The following is a 16018-nucleotide window of genomic DNA, read 5'->3' as shown; positions in this document are numbered from 1 at the left end:
AACCACAATGAAATTCCAGCAAGGAGTGGAATATGCCAATATAATGTACACATAGATAATTCTTCTTACCAGTCCATGGCTGACTCTATTCCTTGATTTCCAGTGGCGGCCACAGCTTTTTCCCTGTTCCAGAGAGAGGACACCAAAGCTTATAAAACAAAATGATAATAGGGAACATGCCACATGATCTGGGTGCCTTTACTGTGGGTCTAATAATGTTGAACTATTAGGCACAAATGAACCTGTTAAATTACCCTGAGGTGCTTCTCACAGGGCACACATGCCCCTCTGCTCTACTTGCTCACAGGGCACACATGCCCCTCTACTCTACATGCTCACAGGGCACACATGCCCCTCTACTCTATAAGTCCTTTTGACCATTCAGTAGGAATTGTGAGGCATGAAATAACCAACTCCCCAGCAGTCCACGTCCTTAGCTATAGAAGTGCATTGATTCGACATAGTTGGGGGGGGGGGGGGGTTGCTAACTTATTGGTACTTTGGCAGGGCATTGTACAAATGCTGTACTGTAAACTTAATGTAAATCTGTTGACTTGGTTCCTTTTGACTTTTATCTTTACCTGTGCTGTAGCATAGAGGTAGCATATGCAGTATTGTGACAGAAACAATCCACCTAGTTTTAAGTTGGGATATTTTGGCCACATAATCACGGTTAATTTGATCACTTGCCTGTGATCCTATTATATAGACTTTAATGTAGCATCGAGCCATATAGATAATAGTCAAAGTCCTACATTGAACCTTTGCTCAAAATACTGAGCATAACAAACACAAGCATTTTTATTACAAGCAAATTTTAGTCCAGAAAAAAAACGGTTAAAGAGGCTCTGTCACCAGATTATAAGTGCCCTATCTCTTACATAATCTGATCGGCGCTGGAATGTAGATAACAGTGGATTTTATTTTGAAAAACGATCATTTTTGAGCAAGTTATGAGCAATTTTAGATTTAGTTTCTTAACCCGTTAGTGACCGGCCAATCGTGTTTCTACGTCGGTCACTAACGGGCCTTATTCCGATGCCATAGACTTTTTACGTCGCGGCATCGGAATAAGTAAACAGAGCAGGGAGCTGTCAAATCTCCCTGCTCTCAGCTGCTAGAGGCAGCTGAGGGCTGGGAGCGTCCCTGCTCTGCCGTGTGAGATCGATATTAGTATCGATCTCACCCGTTTAACCCCTCAGATGCGGTCCACAATAGCGAGCACCGCATCTGAGTGGTTTTGGAGAGAGGGAGGGAGCTCCCTCTCTCTCTCTCCCACCGACACCCGGCGATAAGATCGCCGAGTGTCTGTGTCTCTAATGGCAGCCGGGGGCCTAATAAAGGCCCCCAGGTCTGCCTGTAATGAATGTCTGCTAGATCATGCCGCAGGCATGACCTAGCAGATGCCTGTCCGTGTTAAACGGACAGGCAGTAATACACTGCAATACAAAAGTATTGCAGTGTATTATAAATGCGATCGTAGAATCGCATATTATAGTCCCCTAATGGGACTAGTAAAAAAGTGAAAAAAAAGTTTAATAAAGTTAATTAAAAAAACTATGTGAAAAAAAATGAAAAACCCAGCTTTTCCCCTTACAAAATGCTTTACTATTAAAAAAACAAAATAAAGTAAAAAATGTACACATATTTGGTATCGCCGCGTCCGTAACGACCCCGACTATAAATCTATTACATTATTTAACCCGCACGGTTAACGCCGTAAAAAATTAAATAAAAAACTATGGAAAAATTGCTGTTTTCTGTGAATACTGACTGGTACCAATAAAAACGACAAGTCTTCCCGCAAAAAAAAAGCCCTCATACAACCACATCGGCGAAAAAATAAAAACGTTACGGCTCTTCAAATATGGAGACACAAAAACAAATAATTTTGAAAAAAAAGCGTTTTTACTGTGTAAAAGTAGGAAAACATACAAAATCTATACAAATTTGGTATCGTTGCAATCGTAACAACCCGCTGAATAAAGTTATTGTGTTATTTATATCACACGGTAAACGGCGTAGATTTAAGACGCGAAAAAGAGTGGCGAAATTTCAGGTTTTTTTCTATTTCCCCCCAAATAAAAGTTAATAAAAGTTAATCAATAAATAATATGTCCCCCAAAATGGTGCTATTAAAAAATACAACTTGTCCCGCAAAAAACAAGACCTTATACAGCTATGTCGACACAAAAATAAAAAGGTTGGTGGAATGAGACGATGGAAAAACTTAAAAAATGGCTTGGTCATTAAGGTTTAAAATAGGCTGGTCATTAAGGGGTTAATGCCCAACTGGGTGTGTTTTTACTTTTGACCAAGTGGGTGATGTAAAGAAGTGTATGAGGCTGACCAATCAGTGACCAATCAGCATTATACACTTCTCATTGTTCCAGCCCAGCATGATCCACAGCACAGTGAGATTGTGCAGTGAAAAAGCTGGGCTGGAACAATGAGAAGTGCGGGACACTGATTGGTCACTGATTGGTCAGCATCATACACTTCTTTACATCACCCACTTGGTCAAAAGTAAAAACACGCCCAGTTGGGCATTAAGAAACGAAATCTAAAATTGCTCATAACTTGCTCAAAAATGATCGTTTTTCAAAATAAAAACCACTCTTAAGCAGCTCACCTGTAGATCTCATCATTGCAAAGACGTTGAATGCACTGGTAAACCTCCGTTATCCACAGAGAGCAAAGCAAAAATGGTTTACATAGAAATAACTGGCTCTCAAGGTGTCTTACTTAAAAATATAGATTATACTTATTTATTATCAGAAACTTAGCAATGAATATAGTCAAGACCAATATTCTACAATATACATATACCTAAAGAAAAAATAAAATAAAAATAATACTCAAAATGTAGATAAAAGATAAATGTATAAAAGAAAATAAATCTTCATATAATCCGTACTGTGAATTGCAAACTGCCGTTTCAATTACGATACCGTTTATCTGAAGGTTCAAATCACCAATTGAGATCCACCACAGATTGGAGCTCAAACACAGATCCACTCCACCAGCGCGCTCTACAGCAGGAGGTGTACATTGACTAATAAACTGCGGAACCACAAGCATTCGCACGCTTGCAATACAACATGGTGCACGCGCCAATACATCTTACCGACCAGTAAGGAATACACGCTACAAAGTGGTAAATTAAGAGGATATGTGGAGATCGGTGAGTGCATACAAAACCGTTATTGTATAGAACATCATAGGGTGCCGAGGGGACCTTAAGTGAACACAGTTGCATATAGTTGCGTACTATCATACTTTGATTGGAATTAAATTACATCTATATGGAGTCAAGCATATTGGAGTTTGTGACATTATCACCATCTGACTATGCCACTTATGGTTGGAGTTCCACCTTTAGAAATCACACTGGTTCTTTCCAATCTATGGTGTGATCACTATTGATGCAGTCAACGACTAGCTACATTAAGAGTCCATTTTAACCACGAGAGCCCCGTGGTTAAGCTGTTTTCTAACTATATTCCTGCTATTTTAGTTATATCCCCCTAAACCATAGTCAATACAACAACCATTTACTCCCGCATTTGTCACTACACTTGAATTAGCTTGTAACAAGCTACATTGTTACTTTCTTTTATACATTTATTTCCTTTTACACATTTTTAATTTTAATTATCATCAACTAATTTTTATATAGCTATATGTATACTGTAGAATATTGGTCTTGCCTATATTCATTGCTGGTTTTATTCTAATAATAAATAAGGATAATATATATTTTCAAGTAAGACATCTAGAGAGACGACTATTTCTATATATACCATTTTAGTGTATTTTTTGCGATCAGTTGTTGTATTCCTGGTAGAGCCGGGCTAGCAAAAAATCCTGGAAATGCTACAGTGATACTCAGAATGCTGACTAATGCAGAGCATTACTCATTATTAGACCTGCCCCGTCCCTTGGAATCACAGACTTGGCCCTCTCCTAGATCTCCTTACACCTTACCAAAAGAAAATGGAGTTTCTCCCACTCACACACCACCTCCTAATCTCATCCACACTCTGTTAGTGTTCCTCGAAGGTCTGTCCTGGGACCCCTACACTTCTCGATTTATAACTTTGACCTGGGACAGCTCATAGAATTCCATGGCTTTCAGTACCGATTCTATGCTGACAACACTCAATTTTACCTCTTGCCCAGATGTCTCTGCTATCCAGAGTCCCTGCTATATCCTCCTCCTCCTCCCACTTGTACCAGAACTATCAATCACAGTTACTGGCTTCACACTTTCCACAGTCTCACAAGTCCACTGCCTCGGGATAAACTTTGTTTCTGTCTTGTCTTTCAAACTACAAATCCAACCCCTTACCACCTCCTGCCCCAACCTCAAAAATATTTCTTGAATTTGCCCTTTCCTCAATCTTGAGTCAACAAAAATGTTATTACATGCCTTTATCATTTAGCGTCTAGATTACTGAAAACTCCTTCCCTGTGGCCTCCCATCTAACGCTCTTGCACCCCTCCAATCCACCCTCAACTCTGCTGCCCGGTTATCTACCTCTGCATTCCCTCTTTGCCGCTTCCCTCTGCCAATCCCTTCACAGGATACCCATTGCCCAGCGAATTCAGTTCAGAATATTAACAACCGGTCCCCTCCTTACATTTCTGAACAAATCTCCGGATACCTACCCACACATGACCTCCAGTCCTAACTCTGTAGCTACTACACTACCAGGTAAACAGCTTCTACCCTCACCTTCTGTCTTCTTCTAGATTCCCTTTAGGAATTGTAAGCCCTCGTAGGCAGGATCCTATCTCCTTCTGTACCCATCTGTCATTCATTAAGCTCTGGTTTATTGTACTTGTTGTTTTTATTGTTTCAATTTGTGTACTTAAACCCTTTTTTCCTATGTATAGCGCACTGGAATTAATGGCACTTTAAAATAATAATGATGGACTTCCAGAGGCGGGGGATCACGGATGGCCGCCCTTTACAAGAGCTCCTCTACTATACTGCACGATCGGAAAACAAATCTAAGTCATCTTACCTCTTGGGACAATGCTGCCAATAGTCCTGAATGAAACATAATCAGCAGCACAAGAGGAGCTTTATATATTGTTGCTCTGGAGTCTGTGGCGTAGTACGCCATGTGCAGCATCAGACTTGCCGCCATCTTGTCAGGATACATTGCAGATATACGTCCACCAACAGTAACCAGCACAACTCATCCTGCCAGCCAGGGCCACACAGGTGAATGCCCCAGATGCCATGAAGCCCGCAATGCAACTGAAGCCAACTACCTCATAGCTCTGGAGTTAGAGGTGGCCATACGCCATTCATGGCCTGCAGCACTGACCTCCCTGCCGCAAACTTGCTTGGAGACACCGTGGGTATCGATGCGCTGCAGTGGTCAGCCATATAAACTAAAGAGTTGACAGAGAGGACCGCTGACTGGGGGGGGGCCAACTCGTTTCGTGAATGAGAACTTCCCTTATCCTAGTACAGCAGAAGCCTGGGAGACAGCAGTGTTCAAGACCTTTCCTCCACATGAATGCCGAGGGTACAAGAGTAGAGGAAGATAAGTGATTTGCCCCCTTCAATTCTTACCACTGTGCTATGTTTATAGGATCTCTCCCCACTCACATGTTCCTGGGCTACATTTCATCCTATGACGCATGGGCTGTGACCCTACGACAGGGTAGCCATATTATACTACTGGGACTTTAGCCTTTTTGGGCCTACCCTCCTGAGGAGCCAGTTAAAACAGGTGCAAATGATGCCAGAACTGCTCCCACGGGATCAGTTCTGGCGTTAGTTTCCCTCCTGCCAAGTCCGCGCTGGAAGGAAACTACGTCTGATATATGGAAACCGGGCTTTACCAGGATAAGAGGGCTGCATGGCATGCTACTTAAATCCTTGGATCATCAGCTTTATTACAAATAGGGCAGAAACTATAGGCTACACCACCACAAAATATCACTTGTCTCCAATAAAAATGGTCTCATAATGGATTGATGTAAACAAATAAATATGATGTGCAATATGTTGGCCCTACATAAAGGGTTATTTTATGGGGTGGTATTCCTACTTTTATGGCAATTTGACCCTGAAATAATAAATGCATCAAGGGGAGAGGTATTTGAAAGCTTAAAGGGGTTTTCCACTTTCTGACAACTGATGACCTATCCACCGGATAGGTCATCAGTATATGATCGATACGTGTCCGACACCTGGACTCCGCACCAATCCGCCACTCCGGCTGCCTCCGTGAACTGGATGTTTGGAACGTTATGCAGTAGTTAGAGCCGGATGCAGATGGCTCCGACCACTGCATACCGGCCATTCGGCAGATCTGCGGCTCGGCTCCTATTTACTTGAAGTGGAGCCAAGCTGCAGTGCTGCAGCTCGGCCGCTATTCTTTGACTGGAGCCATCTGCTTCCGGTAATATCATCCGGTGCCTGGAGGCAGCCAGAGTGGCGGAACGGTGCAGGGTCCGCGTGTCGGACATGCACCGATCATATACTGATGACCTATCCGGTGGATAGGTCATCAGTTGTCAGAACGTGGGAAACCCCTTCAAAGGGGTTATACAGGATTAGAAAAACGTGGCTGCTTTCTTCCAAAAACAAATTGTGTGTGGTACTGCAGCTGAGCCCCGTTCACTTCAATGGAGCTGAGCTGTAATAGCTGACACAACCCATGAACAAGAATGACGCTGTTTCTGGAATAAAGAAACCATGTTTTTCTAATTCTGAGCAATAGCAATGCCTATAGGGCTACGGCTTATGGCATTTTTGATTGCAACATACGTTGCACGTCCAAAGATCGCTGCACAGCCTTCTCCCTGAATCACAGGTAATGAAAGTCGATGTGGCTGCTTCGCTACCCGCATGTTGCTGCAACACTACAGTTGCAAGAAATCCGAGCCTACTGGGTTTTTGGCGACTGTTTTGTGGCTGGAACCGGCGGCTCGCAACGCGGCCACACGTGTGTCGTGAGCAAAGTCGCCAAGTAGCCATAGCCTAAAGGCAACAGATGGAAATCATACATTACATATATAGATAATGAAAAAGAACATTACGCTCTGCTTCGGGAGAATCCCATCTCTATTAGACTTTCCAGCGCTGAACACTCAGACATTTCTAGAAATAAAAAAAAACACAAGAGGATACAGTGTGTAAGTTATGTTTAAAGGGGAATACTATCTAAATGTATCTTCTGAGAAAACGTATAGATATATGTCAGAAGCTCAGTACCTCACTAGGGTCTTTAAAATCAGATGGACATTGATTATGGAAACAAAGAAACCATTCAACACAACTCTAGAGACCGAGCAACATTCATTTCAAGCAGACTTTATACAGAATTATCCAATAACATATCTCATCAACCTTGGTTCGGGTGCATTAGAGTCCAGGGGCCCTTTGTTTTGGGAATTGGTGAGATTTATAGACCTGTCTATATTACACGTCAAAAGATAATTACCAAGTATTTTACTTAAAGAGGCTCTGTCACCACATTATAAGTGGCCTATCTTCTATATAAGGAGATGGGCGCTATAATGTAGGTGACAGTAATGCTTTTTATTTCGAAAAACGATCTATTTTAAACAACTTTATGAGTGATTTTTCGCTTTATGCTAATGAGTTTCCTAATGCCCAAGTGAGTGTGTTTTACTTTAGACCAAGTGGGCGTTGTACAGAGTGTATGATGCTGACCAATCAGCGTCATACACTTCTCTCCATTCATTTACACTGCACTAGAGATATAGTTACCGTGTTTCCCCGAAAGTAAGACAGTGTCTTACTTTCTTTTTATCCCCAAAAGCCCCACTATGTCTTACTTTCGGGGTATGTCTTATATTGGCAAAAAATTTATTTATTTTTTTTTCACAAACTTTATTTAACTGTTTTACATTTTTTTTTTTAGTCCCACCAGGGGACTTCACTATGCGATGTGCCGATCGCATATATAATGCTTTGGTATACTTAGTATACCGAAGCATTATTGCCTGTCAGTGTAAAACTGACAGGCAACCTATTAGGTCATGCCTCCGGCATCGCCTAACAGGCAGATGCTGAAGGCAGACCTGGGGGTCTTTGTTAGACCCCCGGCTGTCATGGAAACCCGACGGCGACCCGCGATTTGTTTGCGGGGGCGCCGATCGGGTGACAGAGGGAGCTCCCCCCTCTGTCAAACACATTAAATGCCGCTGTCACTATTGACAGCGGCATTTAATGGGTTAAACTGCCGGAATCGGCGCGCGCTTCGATTCCGGCAGTTGCAGCAGGAGCCAGGCTGTGTATAACAGCCGTGCTCCTGCCGCTGATCGCGTGGGTACAGTCTCAGTACCCGCGCCATCACAGGACGGATATATCCATCCTCCTGCGCGAACTAGCAGCTGCTGAGGACGGATATATCCGTCCTTCGGCGTTAAGTGGGAGTGGAAGTGGGCAGGAGGCGGCAATACCCCCGTGTTTCCCCGAAAGTAAGACATATGTCTTACTTTCGGGGTACGGCTTATATTAGCCGACCCCCCTGAAACCCCCGATACGTCTTACAATCGGGGGTGTCTTACTATCGGGGAAACACGGTATATCGCTAGTGCAGTCACTTACACAAACACTAACATTACTGCAGTGTCCTGATAATGAATATACATCACTACCAGCCTGGATGTGATGTTTATTCAGAATCCTGACACTTCTGAATCTTTTCTGTGAGATTCCAACAAGGCAAGCATAATATCGCGAGATTACGATATAACCTGTCATTTCAAACGAGGTTACGCTTGTCTTGCAGGAATCTCACAGAAAAGATTCAGAAGTGTCAGGATTCTGAATAAACATAACATCCAGGCTGGTAGTGATGTATATTCATTATCAGGACATTACAGTAATGTTAGTGTTTGTGTAAGTGAATGCACTAGCGATATAACTATATCGCTATTGCAGTGTAAATGAATGGAGAGAAGTGTATGACCCTGATTGGTCAGCGTCATACACTCCTCTGTACAACGCCCACTTGGTCTAAAGTAAAACACGCCCACTTGGGCATTAAGAAACTCATTAGCATAAAGCGAAAAATCACTCATAAAGTGGTTTCAAATAGATCGTTTTTCGAAATAAAAAGCACTGCTGTCACCTACATTACAGCGCCCATCTCCTTAAAGAGGCTCTGTCATCACATTATAAGTGCCCTATCTCCTGCATAATGTGGTAGGCGCTGTAATGTAGATAACAGCAGTGTTTTATTATTTAGAAAAACGATCTATTTTCACCAAGTTATGAACTAGTTTAGCTTTATTCTAATGACTTTCTTAATAGACAATACACACACATTAACATTACTGAAGTGTCTTGACAGTAAATAGACATCACGTCCAACCAGGATGGGATGTCTATTCCCAATCCCGACACTTCGGTAACGTTTGTGTGGGAATTACAGCACAGCAAGCGTAATCTCACGAGATCTCGCTGTAAATGACAGCACAGCATGATCTCGATGTGCCGTGTGAGTAAGTCACACACAAACGTTACCGAAGTGTCGGGATTGTGAATAGACATCCCGTCCTGGCTGGAGGTGATGTCTATTCACTGTCAAGACACTTCAGTAACATTAATGTGTGACAGGATCACTATGTGCCGAGTAAATGAATTAATAGAAGTGTATGACGCTGATTGGTCACTGATTGGTCAGCGTCATACACTTCTCTCAACAACGCCCACTTGGTCAAAAGGCATTAAGAAAGTCATTAGCATAAAGCTAAAATAGGTCATAACTTGGTGAAAATAGATTGTTTTTCTAAATAAAAAAACACTGCTGTAATCTACATTACGGCGCCGATCACATTATGTACATAGGCCACTTATAATGTGGAGACAGAGCCTCTTTAAGTGGACCATAGAAATGTCAATTTGGGTCAGACGGATGTGTGTGGTTTTTCTATGGTCAATGTAGGGATAAGCAGTCACATCTGTCAACGCTTATCTCAGTGAAAAAAATAGGATGAGAGGATAGACTTCAGGGTGGGCCGTGTACCGGTCACCATAGACATGAGAATTGTGCTGAAGGATCCCCAAAATCTTATATGCATCTATGACACAATGTAAAAGGGGTGTACAGGATTAGAAAAAAATGGCTTCGTCCAGAAAAAGCACCACACTTGTCCATGGGTTGTGTCTAGTATACAGCTCAGCACCATGCACTTCAATGGAGCATGTCTGCTATACCAATCGACAGATGTTTTTCTGGAACATGTTTTTCTAAGACCCCATGATGACGGGCACAGACTGTCACCCGCATTTGTGGGCCGTACTCCCATTATAAAGTATAGGAGCACGGTCCATAAATTAAAAAAATAGGACACAATCCCGTAAATATACGTTAAGGTGTCCATAGGCCATAATAATGAATGGATCAGTATTTTGATCCCGAATTACGAATCTGTGATCAAAATTACGGTCGTGTGCATGGGGCCTGATCCTGTACAAACCCTTTAAAGATTTGTTCATAGTAGGTTTTTACCCTCCATTTCCTGTTGTGATTTTTGATCCATCTAAAAATGTGTTAAAAACAAATATAAAATAATCCCTTAACTGCTTGGCGACATGCCACGTACTATTACGTTGCCGTCGCCAAGGGGAAGAATGGAGCGCGCTCCATAGTCGGTGGGTGACGGCTGTCTTATACAGCCGACACCTCACTCCAGCGGGCAGAATCAAAGTTCACTCTGATTCCGCCCGTTTAACACCTTAAATGCCGTGGTCAATTGTGACCACGGCATTTAAATGGTTAGAATCAAATGTCGCATATACCCCAAAATAGGATCGGTGAAAACTACAGCTCGCCTCGCAAAAACGAAGCCCTCACATCGCTAATTTGACGGAAAAATAAAACATTTATGTCTCTTAGAACACAGAAAATATTTTTTTTTTTAGCAAATATTTTTTTTCAAAAAAAGTGGTAAAACATAACATATACATTTGGTATTGCCACAATTGTATCAACCTGTACAATAAGATGCACGTGTAGTTTTTACAGCCTGCTGAACGATGTAAAAAAAAAAAAAAATGGCGGAATCGCTGTTTTTTCCCACTTCACCCCACAAATATTTTTTTTCAGCTTCCCAGTACAATACACAGAACAATAAATGGTGCCATTACAAACTACAACTTGTCCCACAAAAAAACAGCTTTCATACAGCTATGTCGACAAAAAAAACCAAAGAAGTTATGGCTTTTGGAAGGCGGGGAGGAAAAAACAAAAATGAAAAAACTCAAATTGGCTGTGTCTCCAAGGGGTTAATAGCTTACCTGTCCTTCACGGTCACCCAGTGTTTAGGTTTTTTTTTTCATAAAAAACGAGACTGGAGACATGAGGGGACTGCTGTACAAAGCGTTAGGCCAGGATCACACACAGATTTGAAGCAGTTTTTGCCTCAGTTTTCTAAGCGAAACAAAAGAGTGGACACAAAAGAAAGGCGATGCCTCAGTCTTTTCTTTATACCTTTCCACCCTTTTTGATCCACTCCTGGCTTTGGCTCACAAAAATGAACCATAAACTGCCACAAAAACTGCGTGCGTGATTTTGGCTTTACTATGCAGCTAGCCAGAGGAGTTTTGTGCTAGCGGGTCCTGATATTAACCTCATGTCTGTGGTGAGCAGCAGACAGCACCCCAATGTCTGCTGTAACGGAAAACAAGGATTAAACAGACTGGATTTCAACCCATCCTATCTAAGTGTTTCCCCAGATAAGCACCACCAGATGTGTCTATATGGTCAGCTTATACATGAACAATATTAGGCCTTGTTCACACAGTGCAGATTTCATGTAGATTTTGCATGCATTTTTTTAAGCCAAATCCAGAATTGGATTCAGAAAATAAGACACTTTAACCCCTTCCCTCCTCAGCCATTTTCCGGATTTTCACTTTTGTTTTTTCCTCCCCACTTTCCAAAAGCTATAATTGTTTTATTTTTTCATCTATATAGCCATATGAGGGCTTGGTTTTCGCGGGACAAGTTGTCGTTTTTCATGGCACCATTTATTGTACCACATAATGTACTGGGAAGCTGAAAAAAAAATATTTGTGGGGTGAAAGGGGCAAAAAACAGTGATTACGCCATTTTTTGGGGGGTTTTGTTTTTACGGCATCCATCGGGCGGTAAAAACTACATATCCACCTTATTCTATAGGTTGATACGATTACGGCAATACCAAATTTATATGTTTTGTTTTATGTTTTACCACTTTTAAAAAAATAAAACTATTTGCTAAATTAAAAAAATGTTATGTCACCATGTTCTGAGAGCCAGAACTTTTTCATTTTCCCATCAATTTAGCGATGTGAGGGCTTACATTTTGCAGGGCGAGCTGTAGTTTTCACCGATACCATTTTGTGGTATATGCGACTCTTTGATCACTTTTTATTAAAAAAATTTGGAGCGCTAAAGTGACCAAAAACCAGCAATTTGCGTGTATTATATATATATATATTTTTTTACGGCATTTACCGAGCGGGTTGAACAATGCTATATTGCGATAGTTCGGACTTTTACTGATGTGGCGATACCAGATGCCTGATTCTAACACTTTAGATGCTGCGGTTTCGACTGCCCGTGAGCACGCTCCATACTTCCCATTCATACCTAACCCTTATCACGACAATTACGTAATATTGCGTGAAGGGGTTAAGGCCTTCCTTTATAAACAGTCGAGTCACATTATTATGACCACCAGCTAATATCCAGAGTAACCGCCGCGTGCAGCACGGACAGCAGCTAGACGGGCTGGGAGTGACTCAATAACATGTTGATCGGTTGCCTCGGGTATCTGGATCCATGCTGACTGCAGTGTCTCCCACATTTGCTGGCGGCTGTATGGAGAACAAGATGATCGAGGTGGTCCCACAGATGCTCAATTGGGTTCAAGTCTGGCAAATTAGGGGGTCAGGGAAGTACTTGGAAGTCCTGGTCGTTCTCTTCCAACCACTGTCTGACATTTCTAGCCGTTTGACGTGTCACATTGTCTTGCTGGAAGATTCCATCTGTCCCAGGGAAGACAAACAGCATGTATGGGTGGACGAGATCTGCAACGATGGATTCAGACCCAAATCTGTTCAGAGTGCCTTCCACATGGATGACTGGCCCAGAGAATGCCATGAAAAAATTCCCCAGACTAGAACGCTGCCGCTACCAGCTTGTGTTCTTCCAGCAATGGTTGCAGAGTGTTTGTTCTCTGATGTTTCTCGCCTGACTCGCCAGCGTCCATCCGTTTGATGAAGCAGAAAACGCGACTCAACAAAGAAGGCAACCCTTTGGTGGTCCTATTCCGATACTGCCGTGCAAATTGAAGCCTTTTTTTCCGATGCGCCTTTGTTAGAATATGAGCAGTGACCATCCGTCTGCTTTGGAGCCTCATATGCAGTCGGGTTCGCTGAACTATTGTTTTAGACACACGTCCGGTAGACCCCTGGTTGATTTTCACGGCGAGCTGCTCCACTGCAGCGTGTCGCTCGGCCCTCGCGCACCTTCGTAGCCGCCTTTCACCACTCACATCAACGACACGTTGTGTTCCGCAGTTTCCACGTCGGTTATTCCCAATGGTGCGCTTTGTCCACTCACGATAGTCTCTCACCACAGCAGCACGCGAACAGTTCACAAACTGCGCTATTTATACTGCCACCCTTGGCCCAAAAGCCAATAATCATCCCTTTTACTCATGGCAACGAGTGATATGTGTTCAGACCGCCCATTGCACACCATGCCAGCTCAACACACATCACTTCCTTCATGGGCTACGCGCTGCCAACATCGAAACTAGGAGGTGGTCATAAAAATGGGACTCGACTGTGTGTATTTCTTCTGTTTAGGTTCTTGCTTTTGTCTTAGAAACCTATTGAAAATCTGCATTGTGTAAATAAGGCCTTAGTACACACTGCTTGATCCGTCTTTGCCAGCTGAAAGGTCCTTAGTGCTTAGTATACAGTGTGCACCCTTGAATGGCCTCCCCAAACATCTGTTCAGCAGTAGGACATGTGGTAAGCTGTAAATGTCCAGGGATGATCTATTTTTACCCTAGTTTTTATACTTGGTGCTGAATTATATGGCTACAAACCACAATCTAATAATCTAAATATTAACCACAGATAAACATGCATGTTTCTTTCAATAGGGAGTAAGCAGTAGTCAGGCACTTCTTCTGGGGGGGGGTTATTTCCCCCTACAGCAGACGTAGGGGGTGTACAGTCCAACTGTCCCCATGCAGATCAGACTGCCAACAATATCTAATCTGGTCATATACATTAGATATCTGTTATGTATAGATTAGAAGGACAGCAGATAATGAAGGCCTCTAAAGACATTGCCAGGATCTGCTGACTAAAATCTAAAGTCTATGACCATCTTACACATAGATGAGCCACCTCCTCCTACTGCTCACATAGCTCAGCACATAAAGGGTTAACTCATGCCTATAACGGAAATGCTGTATTATGTAAATGCCGCTCTGTATAGAAATATACATTGTTATGAAAACAAAGCTCAGTCAAGTCACCAGACAATGCACTGGTTATCATATGAATGAGAGCACACGACCACTGCGGCATTATATAACCGCGGCAGCACTGCCTTCCCCAATAGAATAACGAGATAAACGCCAATATATAGATATAGAAAGAGATAGATGTTAGTGACGTCACGTGATTTCACTTACCGTCGGCTTCTTGAAACCACGTGATGTTGCACCCGGAGAGGGGCGTGGATGATAGCGTCCACTGTACGGAAGCCGAAAAGGGACATTCACTCGATGATTGCGTAATGCGTAAAGTGGTGCGTACGTCGGGCAGGCTTCAAACCGCTGCTTAGCAACGCCAGTGTTTACTGTTTTTCTTCTAGTGAAGGCAGAATAAGAGCCTGTGTTACTGGCAGGTTAGATGATTTTATAGCAACTTCTTCTTGTCAGTCATTTTTATTTTAGACAATACTGGTAAGCATTGAATGCAGTCCACAAAAATCTCTATGACCAGAGGTACAAAAGCTAGACATTCGGACGAGCGTCGGCAACCTCGAACGTGACCAACGGACATTTTTCACGTCCGAGGTGCACCCATGCAATACGAGTTGTCACGGATCTCCCACATACTAGAGTCTATGGAGAGATGCGTGACGCAGCTCCGTTGAAACAACGGTCGTGTGAACAGCCCCATTGAAATACATGAGTCCATGTGACGACCGTTGCTTTAACGGATGTCACACGGACGTGATACACGCTCATGGGGCTACATTCACATGTGAGGGACAGATTTACGTGCGTAAAAAATGCGCGTAAGGCCTTATTTACACAATGCACGTAGGACGTGAAAAACGACCGTTTTTCACGGCCGAGGTGCATCCGTGCTCGGCGCTGCGGGACGCGATGTCTCGCATCTCCCATAGATGAGAGTCTATGGAGTGATGCGTGAAAAAGAACGGACATGTCCTATTTTCCCACGGACCCTTCACACAGTCCGTTGAAACAACGGCTGTGTGAACGGCCACATTGAATTACATAGGTCCGTGGGACGGCCGCTGTTTCAACGTTCGTCTCACGGACGTTTAACACGCTCGTGTAAATAAGGCCTAAATCTGTGTGTGCGTTGCGTTTTGAACATCATGTGTTTTTCACCCACTCGCAAGCACTTTTTTTTTAATGTAATTGATGCGTGAAACACAGATATAACACAGACGTGTGTCCATGTGCCTGCCGTGCATGGTATTCACGCACCCATTGATTTTAATGGTCGACTAGGTGCACGAAAAATCAATATAGGTCCAATATAGGACATGCAGTGAGTTTCACGCAACGGACACTTGCTGTTTGAAAGCTAACGCATCAGTGAATAGTCCCATTGAAATCAATGGGTCCGTGTGCTGCACGTTGTTTTAACGCACAGTAGACGTACGGGAATCACGCTCGTCTAAATGAGTCCTTAAAAATATATTGTTATATTTTATTGGTAAATATAAATGTAACAAGGTATGGTCAAATGTAT

At 42.8% G+C, this 16018-nt stretch overlaps 2 protein-coding genes across 5 annotated transcripts in view; one reads left to right on the top strand and one right to left on the bottom strand.

Moving 5' to 3' along the window:
- Positions 1 to 14805, bottom strand: part of UBXN1 (UBX domain protein 1) — a 70998-nt gene extending 56193 nt beyond the window's left edge. The window contains exons 1-3 of one of the 2 annotated variants that reach the window (XM_075837329.1): positions 14701 to 14805; positions 7066 to 7126; positions 70 to 123 (exon numbers count right to left, since the gene is read on the bottom strand). In XM_075837329.1, the coding sequence (XP_075693444.1) occupies positions 70 to 123; positions 7066 to 7124 (113 nt within the window). In that variant the 5' untranslated portion in view covers positions 7125 to 7126; positions 14701 to 14805. Of the gene's footprint in view, positions 1 to 69; positions 124 to 7065; positions 7127 to 14509; positions 14533 to 14700 lie in introns of those variants that run through there. The other variant, XM_075837330.1, reaches the window with a different exon arrangement.
- LOC142660639 (tesmin-like) overlaps positions 14773 to 16018 on the top strand; it is a 244843-nt gene continuing 243597 nt past the window's right edge. For all 3 annotated transcript variants that reach the window (XM_075837326.1, XM_075837325.1, XM_075837327.1), the window contains exon 1: positions 14773 to 14915. The gene's annotated coding sequence lies outside the window, so the exon portion shown is untranslated. The remainder of the gene's footprint in view (positions 14916 to 16018) is intronic.

This window comes from Rhinoderma darwinii, chromosome 9 (genome assembly GCF_050947455.1).
Source record: "Rhinoderma darwinii isolate aRhiDar2 chromosome 9, aRhiDar2.hap1, whole genome shotgun sequence".
In the NCBI taxonomy this organism is placed as follows: domain Eukaryota; kingdom Metazoa; phylum Chordata; class Amphibia; order Anura; family Rhinodermatidae; genus Rhinoderma; species Rhinoderma darwinii.
The sequence above is the reverse complement of the archived record's forward strand: the minus strand, read 5'-3'. Positions and strand labels throughout refer to the sequence as shown.